The sequence below is a fragment of the Anopheles stephensi genome, chromosome 3 (assembly GCF_013141755.1).
Source record: "Anopheles stephensi strain Indian chromosome 3, UCI_ANSTEP_V1.0, whole genome shotgun sequence".
Lineage (NCBI taxonomy): Eukaryota > Metazoa > Arthropoda > Insecta > Diptera > Culicidae > Anopheles > Anopheles stephensi.
In genome coordinates, this window is record NC_050203.1 from 37,664,114 (window position 1) to 37,690,213 (window position 26,100).

Below are 26,100 nucleotides of genomic sequence, written 5' to 3' on the forward strand. Positions count from 1 at the left end.
TCTGATTTGTTTTGATTCACCTTGCGTCAACGCTAAACCCTTAACAAGCCCCATTGTAGCGCAGCATTGTTTATCTCGCGTTTGCAGTGGAAACGGTGGCCAGTGAAGAAAGGCTACATGCGCCGGGTACGATGAAAGTGAAAGCGTGCTAAACTTGTGGCCAGCAAACATCGCGCTATGAACGCCCGGAACGATCACATAGCGTTGTACACTTTTGTGGTGTTTTTGTTTTCCTTTAGTTTGTTTTGCTACGGCTTTTTCCCACTCTCGTTTTCGCCCTCAACCAAAGCCTCCTTCGACGAGCTACCTCAAAGCATCGGAAATGTTAGGTGAGAGGGCCTACAGCACCCCCGGATGGTTCCGGATTTATTCCTAAGCTACTGTCTTTTTTTGTGTGTGTGCTATTTCAGCTTCAATGGCACCGACTACAAACCACGAATATCGCGTGCTATCTTGATGGTGATAGACGCCCTGCGTATGGACTTTGTGCTGCAGGAAGACAACTTCCAGTTTCTGAACCAGCTGCTCGGCGATGGAAAAGCCTGCCTGTACCGTCTGCAGGTCCATCCGCCGACCGTAACCATGCCGCGAATCAAAGCGATGACTTCCGGTGCCATCCCTAGCTTCCTGGACGTGATTCTCAACCTGGGAAGCCCGGAAATGAAGCTGGACACCTTCCTGTACCAGATGAAGCAGCGGCAGCAGAAGACGGTGTTCTACGGTGATAATACGTGGACGAACATGTTTCCGGACGCGTTTCATCGGCGGGGCGAAAATACAGATTCGCTGTATGTAAACGATTTTTATAAGGTAACTTTCTATGCTAACAAGTCGCTGGGCGTGGACCGGGCATGTGCGTTGTGCTCATTACAAAACTTAACCCCACCCCCCCCTCCCATTTTCTTCTTCTTCTGGAAGGGTGACCGAAACATTACAAAGTTGCTGAACATGGAGCTGCAGATGTACGATTGGAAGCTTATGATTCTCCACTACCTTGGATTGGACCACATTGGACACGTGGAGGGTCCGTTCAGTGATAAAGTGCCAGGAAAGTTGCGGGAAATGGATAAGGTTATCAAAACCATCCACCAGACCATGGACAAATGGGTGAGAGAGAGTGTGTGTTTTGCTGTTTCGAATCGGAACGGTAACGATGAACGTGTTTTATATTTCTTGCAGAAACAAAAGTATTACACCAAACCGTTACTCATCATTACCGGTGACCATGGTATGCGTGATTCCGGTGGACACGGTGGCTCAACGCTCCCGGAAACGCATGTACCGCTCGTGATAGTAAGCGATCAGTGTGCGAAAAGCGAAGACACATTCCTGCAGATCGATCTAGCGCCCACCATGTCCATACTGATGGGTGTTGCCATACCGTACGCTTCGATCGGTTCCACCATCGATCCCGCACTGAAGATGTTACATCGAAGAGAAATGCTTTACGCGCTGTACTACAACACGCAAAGACTGGCCACCAAGGTGGAGACGATTTTAAGGGATAAGTTTAAGCGAACTGGTAAGATGATTGCTTTCGCCTGAGTTTATAATTAATAAGGCCCCTTATAATTTTTGTTTTTTCTTTCTTTCCAGAGGTACACAAATCGTTCGAGGAGGCGATAGAGCTGCACCAAGTGTTTTTAAAGGACACCACCGACACTTCCGCCTACAAACGCGCTCTGCTGCTCTACAGCTCGGTGTCGAAAGAGCTAACGCGGCTGCTGATTTCTAGCTACATACGGTACGACATCGTGTTCATCGTTATCGGCACGGTAATGTCGCTGGTATGCGCGGCCATCGCAGTCACGCAGCTGCTGCAGGATGCAAATGCGTCCGCTTTGTCCTTGCAACCGAAGCTATTTCCCAGCATCAACTGTATGCTGCTGAGCTTTCTACTGCTCAAGCTGCTATCGTTTGAAAAGGAATCATCCCAAGAGCCAACGCACTCCTTCCATGCGGCGCTAGTCTCGTTGTCCGTTGTATTTTTTACCCTTTGGGTAATATTGTCCCATTTGCTTAAAGGTATGAGCGCACATGCGTTCGGTTCATCATTTCTGTCCACCTTCGTTTGGTGTGGTGTAACATTCCATTGCGTTTCGCTCGCAAGTAGCTCTTTCGTCGAGGAAGAACATCAAACCTGGTACTATCTTACCAGCAGCATCATGGTACTGCTTACCCTGAAGCAGGTGGGCGTCATGAACAGTACGATCGCCATGATTTCCAAACACACCAAAACCGATGCATCGTTGATTGAGGTGTGCAAGGAGGAGCGGGTCATCTTCTGTGCCGCCTCGATAGCGTTCCTTTGCCTTCACGTGGCGGTGCGTCGCTTCAATCAAACGGGGGACAAGTGGCAGCATGTGCCCGATGTGGGCGATTGGCTATCAAAGGACGAGCACAAAGTTTGGCTGAGCTTGACTTTGTTCGTCGGGTTGTGCTACCTGGTGTATCAGATCTGCTACATGGCAGGGCTGCTAACCACCGTACTGTCTATGACTGCGTGCATGCTGATCTACTACTACCGTGCTGCATCCGGCACGGTGAGCATCTTCGGGCTAAGTGCTTCCAAGTAAGTGTTGCTGCGTGGAGATCATTTAACGATCGCGATCCTACTGATGACGGCCTATCGTTTCAGCTCCTCCTTTTGTCTAACGATATTTTGGATCAATCTGGCGGAAATATTCTTTATCGGGTTTTTGCCAATGGTGTACCGGGCGCTTGTAAGCCGCGCCACGCAAAGGCGCACCGGTGAGCTGTACAATAACTGCATCATCATTGTTGCGCTGCTGGCCGCCTTACTGCACAAACCGCACAATGTGCTGCTGGTTGGCACACTGATGGCTACGAGCAGATTCCTCACCGAGCGCATCGAACGTACCGCAGACGATAGGTACGGTAGCGTAATGCTGAAAGTGATCAGCCACTATTGGCTGGGGAAAACATTCTACTTCTATCAGGTAATTTCAACACATCATGTGGTATGTAGCAGCAAGCATTAATCTCGCTTACAACAACAGGGCAACTCTAACAGTTTGGCCACCATCGATCTCAATGCGGGATACGTGGGACTGACCAGCTTCAGCATTGTTCGCGTTGGATTGTTCCTCACGCTGCACACCTTCAGCGGACCTATTTTAAGCTTCCTGCTGCTGCTTCATAACCTTTTCTCGGAAAATGAACGGGATGTTAGGTACGTTTTTGTGGTGACGGCAGATAAGCGACACGGTGACAATCCATTCTTAATATGCCTTCCAATTGGGTTTTCTTTCTTTGCTCCTTCAGCCGACAGGAACGGAAACCGTTGGCAACGTACAACGCGAAGGAGAAAATGCTAATGCTGATAAACGCAATTACTATGGTGCCCGTGAGTTTTTTCCTAGTGGTAGCGACCGTGCTGCGCGATCACATATTCGTTTGGACCGTTTTTTCCCCCAAGATCATCTACGAGTACTTCACCGTGTGGTTGGTACTGATGCAGGTAATTCTAGTCCTGGTGCTGCTGCCAAAAACATTAAGCTCAGCTGTGTGAAAGAGTTTTGTGGGTTTATTTCTCTTCCATTTAAGAACCTATTTTGTGAGTGTTTAGGTGGTGATCTCTTTCTTTTTGTAATAAAGTGGCCAAATCTAGTCTCAATACACATTTCTAAAGACTGATTGATCTTCATGTTTTTGTTAACTTTATTTTCTTTCGTCTGTCCGAGAATTGAAAAAAGAAATTCATGCGTAAAGAATAATAGACAGTCTTTTAATGCACACACTATTTGTTTTGTTAGGTAAAATAAAATCTATGGTCAAGCTTTTGTTTCCAGAACAACTCCCCCCCCCCCTGCCTAGAGCAGTTTGCTCGCTTGCAGTGCAAAATGCACATCGTCCGTGCTGATGTTTAGAAGAATTTTCTGATAAATATCGTTACTGCCGCCCTCGCAAATCAGTATGCGGGACGCCGTTAGCCGGGCACAGATCGCCATCGCCCTGCCGGGGTTGGGTACGCTAACGCCGGAAAACGCGGCCAGCGCTTCGAGCTGTGAATATACGCCCAGGAAGTTGCATTCCTCGACCCCGGTACGAGTGACTTCCGCTGTAACGGCCTGCAGGAACAGCTGTTCCATGCGCGACGAGCTGCGAATCGTTCGCACCTTGGCACTGGTGATCATTTCCGTCAGTGCTTGCGTCACGTGCGTCATGGATACTGTAACGGCTTGGTCTGTCTTTCGCGCTTGATCGTCGGCCAGTTCGGTGGCACGCCGGCATATGTCCAGCGCTCGGCGGGCATCGCCTGAAACGGCCGCCACCTTACGCGCCACCAGCTGCACGGCATCGCTATTGAACGAGCTCATTCCTACCAAGCGAGCCATCACAATCTCCTGCAGCTGGCGGAAATTGTAAGGTTGAAACGTGAGCCGGGTTAGCCCGAGGCGGGACGAAATTTTTCCCTTCAGCAAACGCTCCGGCAGATCCATCGTGTTGGCGATCGTGACCACGATCAGCTGGGCCGTCGGCATGGTGGGCCAGTTCAGCAGGTTGTACACCACGTCCTGCCGCTTGTTGCACAGAATGTCCAGCTCGTCCACCAGCAGCACCGTGGTCGTGCGTCTCGGTGCTTTGGTGGTGAATCGCTTGTTTAGCAAATTGTACGCCTGCTCCCAGGCCAGCGTCTTCCCGGTCAGCTGCCGGTGGATGTGTACGTACGCCTGGCGTGGTTCGGTCAGCCTCATGCCGTTGATGTCGATAAACTCGAACCTGGGTATATGCTCGTCCGCCGACAGATGCTGAAGCGCTCGTATTACGGCCGTCGTGGTGGCCGTTTTACCCGTACCGGGAACGCCAGATATGTACATGCATCCACCGCAGCCGTCGAAAATTTTACCCTCCAAAAAGTTGTATATCTCTTCGTACTCCTTCTCGCGGCACGGCAGGCTAGCCGGGGTGGCCGATACGTGCAGACGCTCGCGGGCAATCGCCAGTTCGTTCATTTGATTATCCAATGGAGCATCCCGCGAATGGATGGCTGGTTTAATAGTGCCATCGCGGATGAGCTTCATCTTGCTCGCGCTTTTTGGTGTCGATTTCGTAGCGCTACTCGCAGCGAGTGAGGCTCGGCTGCTGCGTTTAGGCGTTTTAGGTTCGTCCATCGGTTCCGATTCCGAATCCGGTTTCTTGGGCGACAGCTTTAGCACACGCGATACTCGACGTCCGTTCGCACACTCCTCAACTATGTTCGACAGTTGAATGTTTCGTTTTGGCGTGCCAGCGTGCTGCAATCCGGTGGTGTTCGGTGTTTTCAGGATGCTTTTCCGGTGCGAGCGTCCGGTCGGAGTGCTCGCATGCTCCGTATCCGATGGAAGTAACGATTTACGGCACTTGGGCGGTGAGACATGTTCATGTGACACGGAGGACGACGACGACGGAAGCCTCTTGCGCAACGATCTGGGTGTTTCGGGATTTTTCTGGTTCTCCGAAAGGCGCAGCTTTATCTTTATATGCTGCTCGTTCGCTACATCATCTCGCACGATCGAGTAGTTGAGACATTCGTCTTCCGTGCCGCTGTTGGATGCGTACGTATTGAGGTTGGCATTGAGCCTTAGGTGCATACTACTACGGCGACCCTTCGCTTGGCGCGAGGGTGTCTTTTTAACTTCGTTATCGCTAATATCTATCTCACTCAATATGTCCGCCACATCGTCGATGTTACGCTTCACATCCACGATCTTTACTGCCCAGCGATCCTCCAGCAGTTTGGACTTCTGTTGTGGAGTCAGTATTGCCATGTTCTCCATCGACTTGGTACGCGTAAGCTTAAGCTTCGGTGTTTTGGGAGCTTCCGTCGTAGCCACGTTTGATCTATCGTACATGGATCTTCTTTTCCGTGGGCTAACTGCCGCCCCGGGCTTCTGGATCAATGGGTCAAGGTTCCACCTTCTGCCGGTTGATTTCACCAACTTGTAGCGAGCAAAAAATGTTGGACAGTTTGGGGAAGGTTTCAGCAGCTGTAGTTCCTTTACATTTACTTGCGGCGACACATGCACGACACAGCACAGGCTGAAAATTGTTTCGATCGAAATATCCGGACTGAAGCGCGCATCGGCAATAACTTCACGTGGGTCGAAAGCGTAGTTCTCGTCGTTATTGATTTTACCCGGCAGGGCTGATGGTCTGCAAGAAGCAATCGATTAGAGATGGGGATGAGTTTAGATTCTATTTGGCACGTTTCTTCGACGGACAATTCACCTAGAATACCACTCGACGATTGCACGGCACGGATCCATATTGGTGCAGTCAGTGTTTAACACCTCGTACATGTGTACAATACGGGCCACATCGCAACCATCCACCGAGTCGGGTTCAGCCGCATCCATGTCGGACACGAGCACGTAGTTTCCCACCTCCAGTGTAAGCGCACCAAAGATACATTTCCTGCGAAATCGAAATGGGAAGTGTAATTAATGTCCCATTTGTGGGCAGACATCATCATTACCAACGGCTAGAACTTACGAGTAGAACGCCGAAAACTGAAGCTTAACACTATTTATATCTGGATGGTATTGCTTGCCAACCCAAGTAATTGGTGAAGTAAATTTGTTGTTATTATGCTGCAATTTTCTCGGCATTTTTGTACCAATATTTCACAGTAAAAGGGAACACAGTCTCACAAGCACAACACGACGAACGTATTTGGCGCGAATGTTGTGAAGTTTGTGAAAAGATGGCTCGAAAACGGTTGGACGGGTCAACCGGTTCGCTCATAAGATGTATAAAGTGAAAGATGTGCGTGTTGTTATCCGAGAGTAAATCGTTTTTTTAAGGAGCAACACGAATGTTGGAGACTGAAAACTTTCTCAGAAAATTTACCAAACAATAATTAAGTGGTCGTTTTTAATATTCTCTGATCCGATTATTATTTAAAGTCGTCAGAAAGTAGAATATTGTTGCGTTATCCCATTTGTATACACCGCTGTAAACGGTTCATTTGCTTGAAAAAACTAACTCTGTATAAACTTTCTTGCAGAGGAAAAGCGCGCGCTTTCGTGTTTACAAAGCAAGATATCGCGCTTATTTCATTGAACGCTGTCCCGTGTGTATCGTTGTTAATTGTTTGCCTGATTTTAAGCTAGTTTGATTGTTGATTGTAATTTGATTGCGCACAAAAATGTCGAGCCCAGCTAGATCGAGTCGAAGCCGCCGGGGTGCCGATAGTTCGCAGGAAAATTCCCAAAGAACTCCGATGAAGCAGGGTGAGTAGCGTGGATGATCTACCTACCCGTAGATGCAATTGTAAACGAACAAACGCCTCCTCTGTGTCTCAACAGGCACTTCCAACAGTGAAACTGAAACTCCAATGCGCATGGGAAGCAGCATGCCCCAGAATGGCGCGAGTGTGGCGATCGAAAGCTCTGACCATGTAACGGTGCCTACCTCACCGGCAGTGGATGGTCCCGTCATGCAAGCGACCAGCCCCTACAGTCGAGCTGCCGGTATGAGCCAAATTGATATTAGCTCACCGTTGAACTATGGAACGCCCAGCTCGATGGGCTCGATACGTACACCACGGTCCGGTGTTCGTGGTACGCCGATGCGCCAGCGGCCGGATCTGCGGGTGGATAAATTGCCGCGTCAGGTTAACGTTGGCAGTTCGGACCCCCATCTCGATCCGATTCATGAGGAATGCCAAGCGTCTGCCGTGGATTTACCCAGCTCCGGACCCCGACTAGTAGTGTGGGGCACTAATGTTGTCGTGACGGAATGCATGAGCAAGTTTAAGCAATTCATTATGCGCTACATTGATCCGAACGCGGCACAAGATGAGTTGATCGAAGGCATCAATCTGAACGAGCCGCTGTACATGCAGAAGCTGTTGGAGATTCATACACTGGAGGATCCTTATTTGAATTTTAACTGTGCCCATTTGAAAACATTTGACGAGGCATTGTACCGCCAGTTGATCTGCTATCCTCAAGATGTAAGTACATTGAGCTACTATTGAGTGAATCTAGATCTAATTCCTTATCTTTTCTCACGTCAGGTTATTCCAGCCTTGGATATGGCAGTGAACGAGATGTTCTTCGAGCGCTTCCCGGCCGCCATTCTCGAGCATCAGATCCAGGTGCGCCCGTTCAATGCGGACAAAACGCGCAACATGCGCGCACTGAATCCGGAAGACATTGATCAGATCATTACGATCAGCGGTATGGTGATCCGCACGTCGAACATTGTGCCCGAAATGCGCTGCGCCTTCTTCAAGTGTTCGATCTGCAGTTTCTCCGTCGTGGTGGAGCTGGAACGTGGAAGGATTGCAGAACCAACGCTCTGTTCCCACTGCAACACCAACCACTGCTTCCAGCTCATCCACAATCGGTCCCAGTTTGCCGACCGCCAGTTAATCAAGCTGCAAGAATCACCCGACGATATGGCTGCCGGGCAAACGCCCCATAACGTGCTGCTGATGGCCCACGAAGATTTGGTCGATAAGGTGCAGCCGGGCGATCGTGTAACGGTGACGGGAATCTACAAAGCGATGCCGATACAGGAGAATCCTCGCCAGTCGAGCATGAAATCGGTGTACCGGACGCACATCGATGTGCTGCACTTCCGCAAGGTCGATGACAAGCGGCTGTACGAAGAGGAAGAGGGTAAAGACCACATGTTCCCCCCGGAACGGATTGAATTGCTGAAAAAGATTTCCGAAAAGCCGGACGTTTACGATCGGCTGGTGCGCTGCATTGCCCCGTCCATCTACGAAAACACGGACATCAAGAAAGGCATCCTGTTGCAGATGTTTGGTGGGTCGAAGAAGAAGCAGGCCACCTCGGGAAGACAAAACTTCCGTGCCGAGATTCACATTCTCATGTGCGGTGATCCTGGTACGTCGAAATCGCAGCTGCTGCAGTACGTGTACAATCTGGTGCCGCGCACGCAGTACACTTCCGGCCGTGGCTCCTCGGCGGTCGGTTTAACGGCCTATGTGACGAAGGACACCGAGACACGGCAGCTGGTGCTGCAAACGTACGTATTAGGTGCTATTACGCGCAACACACCATCAGTAACCGAATGCTTCTCTTGTATGCTCGTTCCTATTTCACAGCGGCGCTTTGGTGCTGGCAGACAATGGTGTCTGCTGTATCGACGAGTTCGACAAGATGAACGATTCGACCAGAAGCGTTTTGCACGAAGTGATGGAGCAGCAAACGCTGAGCATTGCAAAGGTGGGCATTATCTGTCAGCTGAATGCCCGTACATCGATTCTGGCCGCCGCAAATCCGTCCGAGTCGCAATGGAACAAAAACAAGACCATCATTGACAATGTGCAGCTGCCGCACACGCTCATGTCTCGGTTCGATCTGATTTTCCTGATCCTGGACCCACAGGACGAAGTGTTCGACCGTCGCCTGGCAGCCCATCTGGTGTCGATGTACTACGCCTCGCGCGAAGAAGACGAGGACACTTTAGTCGTAAGTGGTTGAAAGCTACGGCACTGGTACTTTAGTGGGTTCTGTTACTAGTTTAGTCTCTCCGATCTTTTTCTTTTAGGACATGAGCGTGCTGCGCGACTACATTGCTTACGCGAAGGAGCACATTAATCCCGTGCTATCGGAGGAGGCACAGCAGCGCCTTATTCAGGTGTACGTCGACATGCGGAAGGTCGGTGCTGGTAGGGGCCAAATTTCGGCCTACCCACGACAGCTGGAAAGTTTGATCCGTCTGTCCGAAGCGCACGCCAAGGTACGCCTGAGTCAGACGGTCGACGTGCAGGATGTCGAGGAAGCGTGGCGTTTGCATCGCGAAGCATTGAAACAATCGGCAACCGATCCGCTGTCGGGTAAGATTGACGTCGGTATCCTCACGACCGGTTTGTCGAGTGAAGCGCGTAAGAAGCGTGCCGAGGTGGTGACGGCCATCAAGGCGAACCTTAAAGCGAAGGGCAAAATCTCCACCATTCCGTATCAGAAACTGTTTGGCGAAATCAGGGACGGTTCGCAGGTGGTAAGTAGACGGTGGACATGTTTTTCTTCTGTAACTGCATAGATTTTAATCCCCTTGGGATGATTTTTGTTTTCAGCTCATTACAAAGGAAATGTTTGAAGATGCGCTGAAGGAGCTGCAGGACGAAGGAGTGATCGTTATCGTCGGTAACAACACCATTCGAGTGTGCTAGTTTTAAGATCTGATTAAGTTTACATTATCATCGTGTGTGTGTGTTCATTTCTTGCTATATCTGCTCGTACCTTCTTTTATGAATAGTATTTTCAGGAATAAATAGGTAATATTTTTTACGCATTGCACATATTGTAAAATTCAACGTGTTGGTATTTATTGCCAAATGGAGCACTGACCTGATCAGGTCAGATAATCAACCACTGACATGAGCATCAGCTACTACACTCTATTTTAATGGAGCTATTTTATAATCCCCGTCAAGCCTACCAGGTTTGTTAGAATGACACGGACCAACATCACCTGTTGAGTTGAAGGAACAGGTTCAGAATCATTTATTGCTAACAAGAGCCTGCGTTAGGGTCAGCGGGTTGCCTTCTTCTCGTCATTGGAAGATGTTCGGAAGGATTTTTGACCCGTGTGGAAGAGTAATGAAGCAGCAGCTACAATGACGAGCTCCATGAGTGATACGATGATCTCATAGTTGAGCTAGTCGTATCATGAGAATGCCACCGGACAACCCAGTCCTAAGTGTATTTTTTTGGATATTAGAATGGCAGATAATGGATATCTTCCGTTGATCGGTAATGTTTGGTAAGTTTGCTCCTATTTTCGTACTATTTTATTCTACCACAAATCAATCTGTTCCTTGCTTATAATTTGCTACGTCTCCGACCTTTCACCTTCTCTTTTCCGTGGTTTCAAATCGTCCAGATAGATAGTGTGCTTTTCGAACAGTTGCACCAGTTCTTCGCTTGGTTTGTTGTACTCTCGATCGAACTCAGACCCAACGCTCCAGAGCGATTCCAGATCGTACTGTTCTCGTGCTTTTGTGGAGAAAATGTGCAGTGCAATATTACCTAAATAAATGAAAAAAAGGTGAGTTGAAATCAAAGTTACTATTATCAACGACCTAGCCGACCGTACCAAGATCCATCGCCATCCAGTCGCTGCTTGATTCTCCCTCAATTTTAGGTATAATATCGTTTGGGGTTCGTTTCATTTTGAACACTTTCCGCACAAACTCTGCCATTCCTCGCATGTGCCTTACGCTGCGCCCCGAAACAATGCACATGTAATCGACATATTTGGTATCCTTCGGCACGGTGCATACGAATATATTTATAGCGTTGTTTAGCCTTAGAACGGTGACCAAATCTTCTATCTCGTACACTCCGCTTTTGCCTCCTACAATAGACAACAAAGAATTACGCAACAATCGATCGTAAACAGATCATAAACCTCTTCTGTTGCCGCCACGGAACACTTACGGGATAAATCGATGCCACTGTACATGTCCGGCAGGTCTTGCAACTTTTCCGGCTGTTGCAATCCTGCCTCGTGCAGTAACCTTTCCTCATCTACGTCCAGAATCACCGGTGCATCGGTATCTCGAAATACCTGGTACTTGGCGGCAATCGACCGAGCACTGGGGACTTCGTCCTGTTGCTTTTCTTTTGTCTGTTTGCGAATTTCCTCTAGCGGGACCTTTGACGAAAACTCATCGTGAAAGGACCGGAATGCTGGCATAAGTAAATCACGATTCAACTTTGGTATTAATCTTCGAATATTGGAGCACATGATGAGAAAAACGGCAGAACAGCAGTGAATTTGGAACAGAACGCGCACGGCCAAACAACGCAACGTGCAGCTGAAATAAACAATAACAAAAGATGCATACTGGACTGCCCGGTGGACATCGTGATGACATTTCATCAAATAAATTGTATTAATATTTTCAAATTGAGAATGCGATATCCGTTACAGCATTTCGGTTCTAGTAATATAAGTATCGAAATTTTTTTTTCTCATTTTCAAAATAATCAAGGCAGCGTGAGGTCTGAAGCACTGCGCAAAACAAACGTTATCATTCTATGCTTCAAGCACATTAAAATGGCTGTTTCTCTACAACATGCACTTCTACACGAACACTTCATACTAAGTAATTGAATTTTAGTTGCTACATTCTCCATCAATTAAAACGAACATCAATGTTATGATTAAAGAGATAGTCTTGATGAATAATGTCGGTGTTGTGAGCAGATTACCGTCGTAATAAACAAGTTGAACGACATAATACGCCGGCTCAAAGATAGGCATTGTGTTGTTTGTTCTGCAATTGTGTTTGTTTCGGTTTAGCGACTTGCAGCTATACATACATTACGCGGCAGGCACCTGTCTTTTAGAACGCGACACGTTGGGATGCTGTTGGGATGATAAGCACAATCCACAAAAGCCAAGCATAATATCACATTTACATGCAAGCGAGCCATTGAGTGAAGGAACCGGAACAACCTTCCCTGCACAAACGAACGTCAATGCCAGTAGGTGGTTTTGTGAACCTTTTGACACTGAAGAAAGGTGGGCGCCTTAACATCAGCGCCGAACGTAACGACCACGCTGTAGTAAACTATTGGCGAGCATGTTGGTGCGGCTCGTAACGCAGAATCCATACCCGACAACACACGAACCAAATCAGTAACCAAAACATTGCCGGCCTTATCAAATGAGATAAGAGTCACACACTCTCGCTTAGCAAACACATCGAAAAGGCTTGGCCGCGCTCTGATTGGATGCAGCGGGCGGCCATCCATTCCCGGGTACGAAGCCAACTGGCCAAATCAACCGGCGACTCGCGCGGTTGCTATTACGCCTGCGACTGTTGAACCATACGCTTCGTGATACGCGAGCGCACTCGGCAGCAGAGTAACAGTCTGCGCAAAAGCTGTTCTAGAATTTTGAAAAACAAACCCCGAAGCAACGTTCGTTCATCGGCATCATCATCATGAGTCTGTCTCGGTTCCGTTTGATCACGTTCGATGTGCACAACACGTTGCTACAGTTCCGTTCCAGTCCGGGCAAGAAATATGGTGAAATTGGTGCAATGTTTGGAATCAACAACAACAACAACCAACTGGTGGCAAACTACGTCCAGAGCTGGTAAGTGTGCATATGGCTGGCGCGCGCACACCACACGGGTCACACGGGTGCTCGCGTCGGGTTCAGCGATATCGGTGCGAGTGAGATAACGAGGATTCTCCTGTGCTTGTGCTTCTGTTTTACGTTATCCGATAGGCACAAAATGAATCGACTTCATCCGAACTTTGGACTGAAGACTAAGATTTCCTACAAACAATGGTGGCAGATGATGATAGACGGTAAGTCGCGTCGGATTAACTTAAATTACGCAAACAATTCCAGATACGGGATCGGACCGGCAGTAGGACGCGAAGGACAACTATTGCATTACGTCAAGGCAAATGGGTCAGTGTCGGATCGAGCGATGGAAAAGCACATGGTGGCCCGGCTGGGCGGCCTCCCTGTGATTCCGTTATCAGGCGGCCTCACTACCTACCATCTAGTGCCCGATACGCTGGGGTTTTGATTGTGCGATAGGTCATTGATTTGTTTTAGAGTGGTTTTACTGCCCGGCCACACTACCTTAGCAGCATGATATTGATTTTTATAGGTTGGCAGTGATTATACGGGGTCGATGTAAACGATCAGTTTTCTCCTTTTGTTTTCAGGCATTTTCAATGAAAATGGCACCCATAACACGCCACCGGAGAAAATCGAACAAATGACGGAACATTTCATGGAGTACTTCAAAACGAGCGTGTTTTGGCAGCATTGCTACGGATCGGTCGAATTCCTAAACTACTTGAAACTGCAACAGCACGTGGAGTCCAACGGCCAGAAACAGCCGCCCTTCAAGCTGGGCGTGATTTCCAACTTCGATCCCCGGCTGGACGTGCTGCTGAGGAATATGAAAATTAATCACTACTTCGACTTTGTGCTCAACTCGTACGACGTTGGGTACATGAAGCCGGCCCAGGAAATCTTTGACCGAGCCATCAAGGCGGCCGAGATAAAGGATCTCAAACCTCACCAGTGTCTGCACATTGGGGCTACCCCGGCGACGGATTACTTCGGTGCACGGAATGCGGGATGGTACAGCTTGCTGGTGCACGAAAAGTCTGCCGAAGAGTTGACGCGAAAGTATGGCCAGCTGGTGGAGGATAATCATGTGTTTTCTAGTCTGTTTGATATCCACAAAAAGATATCGAATGATTACATGAGATGGTAAATGATATTAGTGGCACGGCTTGTGCAAACATTACGCTGTGTGACTAAAGTTATGTTAAATTGTTCAAAACGCTCTCTGCATTCATGTTTCTGTTTTGTTATGGGCGAAAGAAATCCTCGGTTCAATATCCAGACATTCACATGTACCACGAAATTGTTTGAGCTCTCATTTGACATAAATTTTGCTGTGTTCAAATTTTCTCATCAGCTTGTTCAATTTTAGAAATAATTGATAAAATATGACCAATTTTATAAATAAATGATAAAATATGACCAAAAGGAATGTTTGATTCCGCCCATTGTTGTTGGTTGTCAAAAAGAATTCGATCACACCTTATCTCTAACCACCTTGGACGGGGTTGTCAGTGAGGCTCGCTTCGTTCGAGAAAAAAAACATACCTAGCAAAGGTTATAGAAAGAGGACCGTAGAGCTAGCCGAAGAAAGCAACATTTTCTCGTAAAGAATTTATTTCGTGTCCGTCGAGCAAAATGCCTCTGCCCGGTTGTTTTTCGGTAAGTTGGACATGTGCTTTTTCGATCGACGATCAGTAGATGTGGTGTGTTGAAGCTTGCTGCTATTGCAGCCCGTCGAGACATACCTGCATAATCGTAAACACCGTACATGTTGACACGGGCTGGCATGAGTTGATAGCATTTTCGTTCCATCCACAGAATGCAGTCGAACCGATGCAGGTGGACGTGCAGCCGGAGGATAACGAAAACAATGAGGAGGATATGTATATAGTCGAAAACCCAACGATAGATCTGGAACAGCTCGCGAACCAGTACACGGGTTTGGCCAAGCTGCACCGGCTCATCTACGTCGCCGACCATTGCCCGTCGCTGCGCCTCGAAGCACTGCGGATGGCGATAAACTACGTGACGACCACCTACAATGTGACCCTGTATCAGCATTTGCACAAGAAGCTGGCGGACAATGTGAGCAATCTGTATCTACCCGACGTTGCCTCCCAGTCAAGCGGATCGCAGGAGATACCCTCCTTCGACGCTACCTGGGTTGAGTCGAAGAGCAAAAAGTCCGCCCTCAAGCTGGAGAAGCTGGACTGCGATCTGAAGAACTACAAAGCCAACTCTATCAAGGAAAGCATCCGGCGGGGGCACGACGATCTGGGCGATCACTACCTAAACTGTGGCGATCTTTCGAACGCGCTCAAGTGCTACTCGCGGGCCCGCGATTACTGTACCAGCGGCAAGCACGTGGTCAACATGTGCCTGAACGTGATCAAAGTGTCCATCTACCTGCAGAACTGGTCGCACGTGCTTAGCTACGTCTCGAAGGCGGAGGGCACTACCGAGATCGCGGAAACGTCCAAGGACAAGGACCCGAACCAGGTTGTGATTACGCGGCTGAAGTGTGCCGCCGGGTTGGCCGAGCTGGCGTCGCGCAAGTACAAGTCGGCCGCCAAACATTTCCTGCAGGCCAACTTTGACCACTGCGAATTTCCCGAGATGATCTCGACCAACAATGTGGCAATGTACGGGGGGCTGTGCGCGCTGGCCACGTTCGACCGGCAGGAGCTGAAGCAGGTGATTGCCAGCAGCTCGTTCAAGCTGTTTCTCGAGCTGGAACCACAGCTGCGCGATATCATATTTAAGTTCTACGAATCGAAGTACGATTCGTGCCTGAAGCTGCTGGACGAGATCAAGGACAATTTGCTGCTGGACATGTACATTGCGCCGCACGTGAACGCGCTCTACACGCAGATTCGCAACCGGGCGCTGGTACAGTACTTCAGTCCGTACATGTCCGCTGACATGCGCAAGATGGCGACCGCGTTCAATCGGTCGGTGGCGGCGCTGGAGAACGAAATCATGCAGCTCATACTCGAGGGCCAGATACAGGCGCGCATTGATTCGCACAACAAAATCCTGTACGCGAAGGATGCCGACCACCGAAGCGCCACCTTCGAGAAGGCAATCAACGTGGGCAAGGAGTTTCAGCGGCGTACGCGCATGTTTATCCTGCGAGCGGCCATCCTGCGGCGTCACATTCACGTTAAGGTTTGTTGAACGGTTGTCTGTCTTTGGAGCCTGCTTTCCTCATTATGTTTGTCTGTCTGTGTGTGTGTCCGTTTTCAGAACCAACCCCGGGAAAGCAGTAACCATGCAACGGAAATCTGCGTCCCGGCGAGCGGATCGTCCGGCGGTAGCTTGGCGCGCAACTGATTGAATCTGGCTGAGGAAGATTTTTTCGTTCGCTTCAAAAGAAAATCCAAATAATGGCCGCCACCACGCCGAAGGCTCACACCACACACCGGGAAACTGAGTTAGCTGCGCCTAGTGTTTGCGCGCTTTGCTACGCTTTTCTAAGCCACAAAAAATAGGAAAAAGGAAAACATTCATACGTACCAAGCGCCAGCCTGGTTGGGAGAGACTAGTTTTAGCATCAAGTGTATGAGCAGAAATGACTGAGCGAGATGCAGGGATCGAGGGATGGGTTGGGTTGAACAATTGGTTTGTCGCGTTCTACGACCGGTTGCGCTAAAACACACGCCTTCATGCAGTTTGGCCATTCATCCATGCGCTATCCACCGGATGGGATATCGTTTACACTGTTGTCGCTGGTCAGGGTCAGTTTCGGAAGGAATATCAGTCAAACCGATTGTATCGTGCGTGTGTGTGTGTGTATGTGTGGGTTCTATTTATACGATATGTTGAGCGAAGTTTAAAATTTTCCAATAAACAAAATTAATTCTAAACTTTGTTTGGTTTCCCGTTAAGGAGGTTTCGGTGAGCCTTACAGCAGCTTTTGCAGGGTAGAAGGATACGATCACATGGTTCGCAGTTGGTTGGGATGGGTAGGTTGATATGGGACTTTTCGCATTCATGGCAGGGTCGTCTCCTAACGTCTGCTGCGATCTCGCCTTGGTGGACTGACGGAACGATCACGGCGCTTGCCCTGCTTTGCGTCATGGGTGCGAGACGACCCGGCGTGCGGTGAACGTGATCGACTACGGGGATGCCGATGCTTGTCCCGCCGTTCATTGGCCCGTTCCCGTTCCCGCTCCTTACGCTCTCCATTTCGATCCTCCGATCGATGGTGGTTTAATTTTTTGACCTTCTTTTTCATCGCTCGACTATCCGGTTCCGAATCGGATGAAGACGAACTATCGCCATCGGTGCCGCTACTACCACTGCTACTACCGGAAGCACGTTTCTTACCCTTCTTTTTGGACGAACGTTGACGCTTTTCTATTTTTTCCAACTTTTTCAGCAATTTTTTCTTTTGCTTCTTTGTAAGCGAGCGTATGAATTCGGTCTCCGGTACGGCTTGCTCGACCTCCGGATCGGCAACGAGCTTGTGTGAGGTAACCAACTCCTGTGCGCTTCGCTTCATCGCAAGCCCATCGTCACGCAGCTGCTGCTCGAGTTCGCCTTTGGAAAGGATTTGATTCGCTTCCGCTTCCGAATGAAGTTTCTTTGCCTCGCTCATCGACAGACTGTACATGGTGCATTCCTTGTCCGTGTTGATATGACCCCATTTGTGGCACTTTATGCAGCGTACGTTGCGCACCTGAATGCCGAACCTGTGCCCGGGTGAGAGAAGACGGGAACGGTTATCTCATCGGTCTAAGTGGTAAAACAGCAATGCGAATCGTCATTTCACTTACGGTTGGTCACGAATTTCGGTGTCCCCTTTGCAGTAGCTCTCACGCGGTGCGTTATATTTGCGCTGCCATTCGAATTTGTACTCGGACTCGTTCGATTCCTGTTCGCGCTCCTTCTTCATGCCCGGTGGGAGTTCGTACATAAAGTTCACGCTCAGCTTGTCCTTGCTGTCTCTGCTGAGCATTGCCTTGTTGTCGTGCAGTTCCTGCTCCTTCTCGTACTGGTTCCGTAGCTCTTCCTGCTTTTTCTTGTACGCATCCGCTTGCTGTTCTGCCATCCATACCTGGTACAAGGGTGGGAATTACATGTCCACAGGTTTTAGTAGAGATACACCACCAGCTAAAGCGTCCTTCACTTTTCTTACCCTTTTGAGGTTGTCCCTCGAGGCGGGATGGAAAAACTTTTTGCACATGTAATTATTGAATCCTTTCCCCATCTTTGCTGATTATACGGTGGCCTTTTCGAAACGAAACGATGAAGCTTTAGTAGGTTTTAGGAAGGTGCGTAGTAATTTTGTTTTGTTTATGAAAACTTTTTCTTCTCTCTGACAGCTGGCTTGGTATGTGTTGCACTGTGGGCGGTTCGTCGGACAAATAGTTATTCAATGTGACCACGAAGATTTTATTCTCAATATGTAAAATGTAGTTTTATGTAGTTTGGGAGGAATTTTAATAAATATGAACAGTTATGGTACAAGGAATAAATACAGATTGTCTCATTATCTCACAAATGGCATGTGAATTGAGCAGGAAATTGCTGCGACGTCATGCGTGTTTTACGCACCAGAGGTCGCTAGCACATTTATTGTAGCTTCTGCAACACACCTGCAAAACATCCAAAACGTCGAAATTTTGAAATTGTGACCTGTCTTCGAGAGCCCCATGCATTGTGATAAGTGTTACTGATATTTATAATTCCTTGTTTGACTAGTGATTTTTTTTGTTCACCAAATTGTGAACGCAGTGAACGAATGCTATCAGTGAAGAGCGCTCATTATAATAAATTAGTGAGTGCATCAAGGCGAAATCGTATCGGACATGATCTATTCTCTAGGACGCTCTTCAATCGATGTTTCTTAAACTACGAGGTCAACTTCACTCCACCAATAGTGCAAAACAATCAGTTAAGAAATAGTTGGCAATTTTAGAGGTCTGTACAGATGTACCAGAGTAACATCCCGGATAGTTTGAGCAGCTAAAATTATTCGTTTGATTCGCATATTACAAGAAATGAGGCCACTATTGTTTTGCAAACATGGCCTTTAATTTATATACAAAATTTGTAAAATATTTCCAAGTCATTTGGCCAGTTTTTCAATTGTCACATGGTTGGTGATCGCGACGTGATGTACGGGTCAGGTTCTTAGTAAATGGCATCTTCTAGGGATGTCTCCAATATCTCCGCTCAATCCTTCATCATTTGCTTTAATTTGTCGATGCAATGGTTTATGTGTACTATGACAGACAAAACACTTAAACTATCCAGTTACATGGACCGGTAGCCTACAAAATAACAACCATTTCTCATAGTTTCTGCAAAAACGTAAATTTTTGTGTTATCAGATAAAGAACAAAATATAAGAGATGTCTTAATGGATTGTCCACCCATAGGATAGGAAAATCGTCCTCAAAGTCCAACAATTGTCCGATTTGAAGGTGTCCGGATTTCCGTTGGAGACACTTGGCATCTAGTTGATGTGCGACCTCCTTCAGAAACATAACTGTTTTGATGATACCTCATGCTAAAGGTACCAGTTGTGCCACGCTGGTTATCCATACTATCGGTCGTCTCCAGTCTAGGTACTCTGCGGATCCTAATGGTATTCCAGCGATGGTCGTTGAGGCACCAAACGGACAGATCCTCCAAAGAACAGCTAACGTCAAGTATCTGAGCTTGCTCATTAACACGAGAATGTCGTTCAAGGAACAGCTTGACCATGTCTTTGAGAGCACCAGCCATATCCTAGGATTGATAACTAAAATGATGGGTCAGCTTCCTTAAAGACAAGGGACAGGTGAGCTTTCTTCCGTGAGTCCTTGGGAACATAGTCGTTGTACTGATTGGTGATTCAATCGCCGTTGCAGTACGCGTATATAGTGTGGTGACCTCCTATTATGCGAACCTTGGAGCGGCTCAAGATCTTTCAGTCTCGGACGATAAGCTACAGCATAGGTACAGCATGCCAAAGATGCCTTCATTTGCTTGTCTTTTGAATGGCACTATCATTTGCCCAGCGCTACTTCCGTCAGTGCTTCTGTACGAACAAAGCTTCGGTGTAAGACGAAAACCGCGAACGAATGAAGAACAAAATTACATGTTGCAAAGTCGATTGATATATTTAAATTAAAGAGTGCGCAATGTTCCACTGAGAAAGGGGTAACTCACAGGAGCCTTGAAAATCAACAATCACCTAATAAAGGTGTGAAAATTTGCACACGCTTAATAATGCAAAAAGGAAACGTTTGATTATAAAATGATTTAATAAAATACGAAGCAAGAAGTTTACTATAAAAACTCGCCCCGAACAGCCTTCAGGAGTACTATTCAACCACATCCGACCACCGTGTGACATGCCTTGCCTGGACGAATTCCCTGCCTACCGATTCTGGTACATGCGGTATTGTGGTGAAGTGGAACGACCGACCTGGTGGTTCCGTTGCCGTCTGTGGTATGCATTCATTTTGCTCTGTTCCTTCGGTCCGCTTCACGTGCTCTATCTCGTCAAAACTCCTGCACTGGATCTGATGGATACCTGCGAAGAGATCATGCTGCTGCAACTGTGCGCAACGGTGGTGCTGAAGTTTAGCCTGTTCGTAACTCATCGCACCGAGATCTACGATCTGGTGGAGGGATTCAAAAGCATTCTGAAGGGCATAACGGTGGATGAGTTTTCACGGTTTGTCAAGTGCAACGAGGTGCATGCGAAGCTGGCTCGGCTTTACGTGATCGGTACGACGATTGTGCTCATGCTGTACGAGCTGGTCGCGGTTGTAACCAGCGTAACAATATCGCTACAGCAACATGAAGTCCATTTTGTGACGCCATTCAAGTATCTTTCGAACAGAACTAAGCTTCGGAAAGAATGAGCAACGATCAATGTTTTGTCTTTCAGTTTTCCCTTTTATTATCAACATCCGGTCGCGTATGTGGTATGCTTTCTGCATAACTTGGATGCAATGTTGATAACCGTATTTGTGAGCGTAACGATCGACGCATGCTACTCGGAGATGGCCAGCAACTTGTCTATCCACTTCCACATCGTACGGGAACGGTTTGAGAGGCTGGACATCTCCGCCGGGCAACCGTTTGCCGAGCGTGAGCTGAGTGAGGTCATTTCGTACCACGATGACGTATTAACCCTTGCGCAAAGGATGACGGAACTCTTTCAAGAATCGGTATTCTACTTGCTGCTGCTACTCTCAACAATATTGTGCCTGCTGGGGTATGAGTTTGTTATGGTGAACAATATCTACAAACGGGCACAGGTGGCCACGTTGGCTGGTATCATGATCGGTCAGGCTGTCATCTATACCTACCATGGATCAGTGATTCGCGATGAGGTGAGTTTCGGGTACAAGTCAGGCGCCCTTTAAATCATTGCACCTCCTAAACTCTCGCAGAGTGTAAACGTGTCGGATGCCATTTATGGCACCAACTGGTACGAAGCAACAAATGATAGGAAAAAACAAATCCACATCAGCTTGATGCGCGCCCAGAAACCGGTAATCGTAAAGAGCGGGTTCATAGAAGCCTCACTGCCAACGCTGAAGAAGGTGAGTGTCTTGTAATGGCTTTACTTATTTGCTGGAACATTTTTACATCACCGTGCGAATATTTATAATTACAGATTCTTAGCTCCAGTGCATCGTACATTACTATGCTGATGTCTTTGGAGGCTGATGTTTCAGAGTAAGCTTTACGAAGCGTTCGAATGATCAGTGGTTTATAAGAAGATAGATATTACTTCTGCTGGAACATGAACTACTAGAGTGCAAAATAGTGATGTTTAGAGTTTTTTCTCCTTTATTATTGGCTCAACTGAATTAGAAGTGGACTGTGAAGATCAACAATTTTCTTTTTAGATGAAGTTCCGTTAATAAAGATTGAAAAACTCAGTGTTAGAAACAAAAGACTTATGATCCTCTTTGGCCTGTTAAGCGATGAGCCAGTCGTATTAAATGGCCCGGTCACTAATTAGTTTCCAGGAAAGTCTGTTTACAGCTTTATTCCTCCATCACGGTCTAGCATCGTCGTGTGTCATGTGGCACCGAGGCCTGGTGAGACGAATTCGCACCCATCGTACGTGGCTGGTGGTAGTGATGGGCTGGCGGACGAGCTCTTCAAGATGGGGCCCAAGAGGTTTACCGTCGAAATGCACCAGCTAGTGGAAGCTGGGCGTCATTCACCAAGTCTACAAAAAGGGCGACAGATTGGAATGCTCGAACTATCGTGCTATTTCAGTTCTCAATGCCACCTATAAGATCCTGTCCCATATCTTGTTCTGCAGACTAGCCCCCCTTGCTACGGATTTTGTCGGAAGCTACCAAGCTGGGCTTGTTGGAGGCAAATCCAGCACCGACCAAATCTTTACTCTTCGGCAGATCCTCCAGAAGTGCCGAGAGCGCCAGATCCTTACGCACCTACGATACTATAGATAGGAATGAGCTATTGAACATCATACAGCGGCACCACTTTCCTGGAAAGTTGATCCGGCTGTTAAGGGTTAAGGGCTGTTAAGAGTGAGAGTATCGAACATGTTGTCGAAGTCTTTCGAAACTCACAGGGAACTAAGGCAAGAGGACGGACTCTCCTGTCTACTGTTCAGCCTTGGAAGGTGTTATACGAGGCGCGGGCCTGGACAACGGCATCCGTGGCACGATTCTCTATCGGTCTCTCCAATTTCTTGGCTTCGCTGACGACATGGATATCGTTGGCAGGACGACAGTGAAGGTGTTTGCGGCGTACACCCGACTGAAACGTGAAGCAGCAAGGATTGGACTGATGATCAATGCGACGAAGACGAAATACCTGCTTGCCGGAGGCTCTGATAGTGATAGAGCCCGTTAGTGCTAGTCGACGGGCAGTTACTTCGGATAACGATGTCAGCAGCGAAATCCGGAGATGCATTGTGCTGGGGAATTCACCGTCTGCTGAGATCCAGAAGGCTTCGAGACCGCACGAAATGTGAGATCCATCGCACACTGATTCGACCATCCGAGCGAAGGATGCAAACGTTCTGGGCGTGTTTGAGCACCGCATCCTCCGAACCATCTTTGGCGGTGTGTGTGGCGAGAAGGATGAACCACGAGCTTGCTGAGCTAAACAGTGAACCGGACATTCTGACGGTGGCGAAGACCGGCGGGATACAATGGCTGAGGCATGTTATGAGGATACCGGACTCATACCCCGCCAAGAAGGTATTCGTCAGCGACCCTCAGTTCGGCACGAGGCGTCGGGGAGCTCAGCGAGTTCGTTGGCTGGATCAAGTGAAGTGACACCTGTCGGAGATCGGGTACCTACACAGATGGGAAGCTGCAGCCAGGGATTGAGTTTCCTGGAAATCTATTGTTGACCGGGCCATGCCACGACGACGTGCTCTTTAAAAGAGTAGGCCAACTTGATGACGATGATGTACGTGGCTATAAATGCTACTAAACCTATCGTTGTGGATAGCCCATAGTAGGTACCTGCAATTTGGTTCCAAGTCTTTGCCACGTTGATTCTCATTTCAGTTCTACGGCACAAACGTTTCTTCAAATCTACGCTGCAGGTTCGATGATGTAGATGTCATTTGCAATGGCAAGGTGACAAAGAAGTTTGGGTGTCGCAGCCCATGCTTTGCATAACATTTATTATATCGTAGCGGAAGGTAGTGCTTGCGATTCTTGTGCTCCCGGAGTTTCTGGAGGATCTGCCGTAGAGTAATGATTGGGTTGGTGATAGATTTTGTACCAACAAAATCAAAGCAAAGAGTCTTATTTTGCAGAAGAGTATTCCGTGACGGTTCATAAAGGCAACATTCTCTACGGTGATGGCTCAAACATTCTCTACGGTAACATTCTCTTATTTTGCAGAAGAGTATTCCGTGACGGTTCATATATGTAACATTCTCTACAGTGATGGCTCAAAAGTCAGTTCGAAGCTAATTAAAGAAAATCGTTATCTAGAGCTTTTTCGAGTTGCGTGGGATTGATAGGGAGACAATACCTACAATCTGACATGGATTGTCTGGTAAAGCTACCGCTAAGCACGGGGCACCGATCGTATCGTAGAGCTGAATATTGTCGTGTTCGTTATGTCGTACATAATAATTACAACGAAACTGTAGTGGTAGAAGAAGATTCAACGACGTTTTGTGAAGCATTAGCAGCAGCAGGGGGCATGATTGACGCTCTACCACTATCTTGCGAATCAGTAGCACCTTAATGGTAGAGTATAGGTGTGACTGTACCGTTCGCGTCTCGTTGTTAATTCAGTTAAATAAAAATGGAAAATGGTGTTACAGAATAAAGTTTTATGCTCACGCAACACAATGTTCTACTTTCGAGAAAGGATATACGGCTCAGCAAAGAGCTGCTATTTGACTCTCCTATTTTAGTTTCACAATTTTATTTAAACCGACGCGACAGCGGCACCGGTATTAACACGGCAAGATTGGGGTTCAAGTTCCACCCGGACCGTTCCCCCGTAGTGAGGACTGACTATCTAACTACGTGGTATCATTAAATCTAGTAAGCCAGAAGAAGAAGATTTTATAAAAATAGCATTACTTATGTGTTACTTTACATTATCGCTAGCGGAGTGAACAAACTGGCCCGGGTACCACTGGCTAAAGTAATTCCTCTTCTCTCTTTTTTGCCAGAAACAAGAAGTTTCTCCGACTTTTTTTTCTTTGCCTTTTCAACTTGAAGAGTCCTACTATTACTGACTTACTTGGCTTAGTTTATTTGATATGTGAAACACTTTAAAATGCGTTTCTTAGGTTCTGTATAGGGTTGCAAGGCCGATCGTGGAGACACTTATTCCACGTAGGGCTAGGTAATTTTTCGTATGGTTAATGATCAATCATACAATCATCGATTCAATGTGCAGTCTGCGATCGTTTACCCGTGTGTGGCGTAGTCTATGAATAAATGAGATGCTAAGATAAATTTATTTTTGATCCGGGTAGCGATCACGGACGCGGTGGTTTAAGTTGAACGTATGAATAAAAGGTATTTAAATTAGAGAGTGTAAGTGATAGTGTTTCTTACATTAAAACTTCCTGATTCAACCAGGGGTGACTCCCTCCTACAGGATGCTACACATGGTTTTATGGCTGGATAGTCAGCCCTGCCTACAAGGAGATGAACGGGATTCAAAACTCAATCTTGCCGTGGTAGGACTAGTGCTTCTGCCGCCTTGCATTCAACTAACCGTTCAGTAAATATAGATGCTTTGCTTGAGGATGATTCGTTACTTCATAATAAGTCCACTGCTTATAAATTTAGCTGGTTGATCACGATAAGCAAATTAGAATCGCATTCACCGTCCACTTATGATTTTAGATTGCATCCGAATTTAAATTCGAACACGTTCAAATCAAACAGTTACTATGTGATTGATTTTATAACCCTGCAATTCTCAATAAATGCATTTAGCCAACATCAAAAAAAGTTCGTATTAGCATCTAGATCACTACAAACAGTATATAGGGTTATCTCTGATCATGATCGGGAATGGGACTTGTGATAAGTGTGCTGTTTATTCATTTTCCTTATACATAATTCATTTGTCGTACTTTATTCGATCATTCTTGCTCATTCATCATTTTTATAGTTTCTTACTTTAAATAACCCTAACCATAATTTTAAGCCTAAACGAGCACAGTCACGTCCCTACTTATGCGATACTCGAACTCGGGATGTCAATGTAACCTGCTAGTCCTAAATTAAACTTATGTGAACATTCCCTCAAATTCTAAAATAGCATTGTCAAACTTAACTGCCTGAATTAAATAATCGAAAGAGGCCAGTATTGTAAGTGCTTCATTAATATGAAATAAATAATTTCCACCAAACGACTGTAGTTTTCTTTACCCTCACACGCACACACGCTATAGTTTCATCCCATATGCACGTTGTATGTGTAGGCTTTACGTTTTGGTTTGCATCATAGTGAGACCATTTAATTTTGCTACTCCATTGGTTCCGGCGGTCTTTCGCACTAACCTGGAAGGAAATATGGCCAAAC

At 47.3% G+C, this 26,100-nt stretch overlaps 8 protein-coding genes across 8 annotated transcripts; 5 read left to right on the plus strand and 3 right to left on the minus strand.

Annotated features, from left to right (window-relative positions):
* The first annotated feature begins 4 nt into the window (after positions 1-4).
* LOC118511845 (GPI ethanolamine phosphate transferase 2) lies at positions 5-3,657 on the plus strand. The gene is made up of 8 exons (XM_036055389.1): positions 5-329; positions 411-810; positions 919-1,107; positions 1,180-1,522; positions 1,597-2,572; positions 2,639-2,960; positions 3,021-3,193; positions 3,286-3,657. The coding sequence occupies exons 1-8, from the start codon at positions 178-180 to the stop codon at positions 3,530-3,532; spliced, it is 2,802 nt and encodes a 933-aa protein (XP_035911282.1). The 5' UTR covers positions 5-177; the 3' UTR covers positions 3,533-3,657.
* Positions 3,658-3,722: 65 nt separating this feature from the next.
* LOC118511846 (origin recognition complex subunit 1) lies at positions 3,723-6,704 on the minus strand. The gene is made up of 3 exons (XM_036055390.1): positions 6,496-6,704; positions 6,232-6,417; positions 3,723-6,156 (listed from the first exon to the last, which is right to left on the minus strand). Exons 1-3 carry the CDS (start codon positions 6,609-6,611, stop codon positions 3,834-3,836), a joined length of 2,625 nt encoding a protein of 874 aa, XP_035911283.1. The 5' UTR covers positions 6,612-6,704; the 3' UTR covers positions 3,723-3,833.
* Positions 6,705-7,023: 319 nt separating this feature from the next.
* Positions 7,024-10,292, plus strand: LOC118511849 (DNA replication licensing factor MCM4). The gene is made up of 6 exons (XM_036055394.1): positions 7,024-7,235; positions 7,311-7,960; positions 8,024-9,003; positions 9,083-9,449; positions 9,529-9,981; positions 10,058-10,292. Exons 1-6 carry the CDS (start codon positions 7,151-7,153, stop codon positions 10,151-10,153), a joined length of 2,631 nt encoding a protein of 876 aa, XP_035911287.1. The 5' UTR covers positions 7,024-7,150; the 3' UTR covers positions 10,154-10,292.
* Positions 10,293-10,458: 166 nt separating this feature from the next.
* LOC118511853 lies at positions 10,459-11,797 on the minus strand. The gene is made up of 3 exons (XM_036055399.1): positions 11,424-11,797; positions 11,080-11,340; positions 10,459-11,012 (listed from the first exon to the last, which is right to left on the minus strand). Exons 1-3 carry the CDS (start codon positions 11,731-11,733, stop codon positions 10,816-10,818), a joined length of 768 nt encoding a protein of 255 aa, XP_035911292.1. The 5' UTR covers positions 11,734-11,797; the 3' UTR covers positions 10,459-10,815.
* An 827-nt stretch (positions 11,798-12,624) lies between these two features.
* On the plus strand, positions 12,625-14,310 carry LOC118511852 (rhythmically expressed gene 2 protein). Its single transcript, XM_036055398.1, has 3 exons — positions 12,625-13,092; positions 13,228-13,310; positions 13,680-14,310. The coding sequence occupies exons 1-3, from the start codon at positions 12,938-12,940 to the stop codon at positions 14,237-14,239; spliced, it is 798 nt and encodes a 265-aa protein (XP_035911291.1). The 5' UTR covers positions 12,625-12,937; the 3' UTR covers positions 14,240-14,310.
* Positions 14,311-14,552: 242 nt separating this feature from the next.
* LOC118511850 (COP9 signalosome complex subunit 1b) lies at positions 14,553-16,952 on the plus strand. The gene is made up of 3 exons (XM_036055395.1): positions 14,553-14,751; positions 14,911-16,260; positions 16,339-16,952. Exons 1-3 carry the CDS (start codon positions 14,728-14,730, stop codon positions 16,423-16,425), a joined length of 1,461 nt encoding a protein of 486 aa, XP_035911288.1. The 5' UTR covers positions 14,553-14,727; the 3' UTR covers positions 16,426-16,952.
* LOC118511851 (corepressor interacting with RBPJ 1) lies at positions 16,874-18,443 on the minus strand. The gene is made up of 3 exons (XM_036055397.1): positions 18,233-18,443; positions 17,871-18,151; positions 16,874-17,786 (listed from the first exon to the last, which is right to left on the minus strand). The coding sequence occupies exons 1-3, from the start codon at positions 18,302-18,304 to the stop codon at positions 17,102-17,104; spliced, it is 1,038 nt and encodes a 345-aa protein (XP_035911290.1). The 5' UTR covers positions 18,305-18,443; the 3' UTR covers positions 16,874-17,101.
* Positions 18,444-20,438: 1,995 nt separating this feature from the next.
* On the plus strand, positions 20,439-21,781 carry LOC118509034 (odorant receptor 82a-like). The gene is made up of 4 exons (XM_036049072.1): positions 20,439-20,917; positions 20,981-21,428; positions 21,489-21,641; positions 21,716-21,781. The coding sequence occupies exons 1-4, from the start codon at positions 20,439-20,441 to the stop codon at positions 21,779-21,781; spliced, it is 1,146 nt and encodes a 381-aa protein (XP_035904965.1).
* Positions 21,782-26,100: the final 4,319 nt, after the last annotated feature.

Excerpts from the sequence above, each read along its gene's own strand:
- LOC118511845 (XM_036055389.1), top strand. The coding sequence starts at position 178 with ATGAACGCCCGGAACGATCACATAGCGTTGTACACTTTTGTGGTGTTT. Across the intron at positions 330-410 it reads CAAAGCATCGGAAATGTTAG|CTTCAATGGCACCGACTACA; the intron begins GTGAGAGGGCCT and ends GTGCTATTTCAG. Across the intron at positions 3,194-3,285 it reads GAAAATGAACGGGATGTTAG|CCGACAGGAACGGAAACCGT; the intron begins GTACGTTTTTGT and ends TTGCTCCTTCAG.
- LOC118509034 (XM_036049072.1), top strand. The coding sequence starts at position 20,439 with ATGCCTTGCCTGGACGAATTCCCTGCCTACCGATTCTGGTACATGCGG. Across the intron at positions 20,918-20,980 it reads CATTTTGTGACGCCATTCAA|TTTTCCCTTTTATTATCAAC; the intron begins GTATCTTTCGAA and ends TTTGTCTTTCAG. Across the intron at positions 21,642-21,715 it reads CACTGCCAACGCTGAAGAAG|ATTCTTAGCTCCAGTGCATC; the intron begins GTGAGTGTCTTG and ends TTATAATTACAG.
- LOC118511853 (XM_036055399.1), bottom strand. The coding sequence starts at position 11,733 with ATGTGCTCCAATATTCGAAGATTAATACCAAAGTTGAATCGTGATTTA. Across the intron at positions 11,341-11,423 it reads CAGTGGCATCGATTTATCCC|GAGGCAAAAGCGGAGTGTAC; the intron begins GTAAGTGTTCCG and ends TGTCTATTGTAG. Across the intron at positions 11,013-11,079 it reads CTGGATGGCGATGGATCTTG|GTAATATTGCACTGCACATT; the intron begins GTACGGTCGGCT and ends TCATTTATTTAG.
- LOC118511846 (XM_036055390.1), bottom strand. The coding sequence starts at position 6,611 with ATGCCGAGAAAATTGCAGCATAATAACAACAAATTTACTTCACCAATT. Across the intron at positions 6,418-6,495 it reads CAGTTTTCGGCGTTCTACTC|GAAATGTATCTTTGGTGCGC; the intron begins GTAAGTTCTAGC and ends TCGATTTCGCAG. Across the intron at positions 6,157-6,231 it reads ATCGTCGAGTGGTATTCTAG|ACCATCAGCCCTGCCGGGTA; the intron begins GTGAATTGTCCG and ends TGCTTCTTGCAG.
- LOC118511851 (XM_036055397.1), bottom strand. The coding sequence starts at position 18,304 with ATGGGGAAAGGATTCAATAATTACATGTGCAAAAAGTTTTTCCATCCC. Across the intron at positions 18,152-18,232 it reads CGAGGGACAACCTCAAAAGG|GTATGGATGGCAGAACAGCA; the intron begins GTAAGAAAAGTG and ends CCCTTGTACCAG. Across the intron at positions 17,787-17,870 it reads ACCGAAATTCGTGACCAACC|GTTCGGCATTCAGGTGCGCA; the intron begins GTAAGTGAAATG and ends ACCCGGGCACAG.
- LOC118511852 (XM_036055398.1), top strand. The coding sequence starts at position 12,938 with ATGAGTCTGTCTCGGTTCCGTTTGATCACGTTCGATGTGCACAACACG. Across the intron at positions 13,093-13,227 it reads GCAAACTACGTCCAGAGCTG|GCACAAAATGAATCGACTTC; the intron begins GTAAGTGTGCAT and ends GTTATCCGATAG. Across the intron at positions 13,311-13,679 it reads GTGGCAGATGATGATAGACG|GCATTTTCAATGAAAATGGC; the intron begins GTAAGTCGCGTC and ends TTTTGTTTTCAG.
- LOC118511850 (XM_036055395.1), top strand. The coding sequence starts at position 14,728 with ATGCCTCTGCCCGGTTGTTTTTCG. Across the intron at positions 14,752-14,910 it reads CTCTGCCCGGTTGTTTTTCG|AATGCAGTCGAACCGATGCA; the intron begins GTAAGTTGGACA and ends TTCCATCCACAG. Across the intron at positions 16,261-16,338 it reads GGCGTCACATTCACGTTAAG|AACCAACCCCGGGAAAGCAG; the intron begins GTTTGTTGAACG and ends GTCCGTTTTCAG.
- LOC118511849 (XM_036055394.1), top strand. The coding sequence starts at position 7,151 with ATGTCGAGCCCAGCTAGATCGAGTCGAAGCCGCCGGGGTGCCGATAGT. Across the intron at positions 7,236-7,310 it reads AAGAACTCCGATGAAGCAGG|GCACTTCCAACAGTGAAACT; the intron begins GTGAGTAGCGTG and ends GTGTCTCAACAG. Across the intron at positions 9,982-10,057 it reads TCAGGGACGGTTCGCAGGTG|CTCATTACAAAGGAAATGTT; the intron begins GTAAGTAGACGG and ends TTTTGTTTTCAG.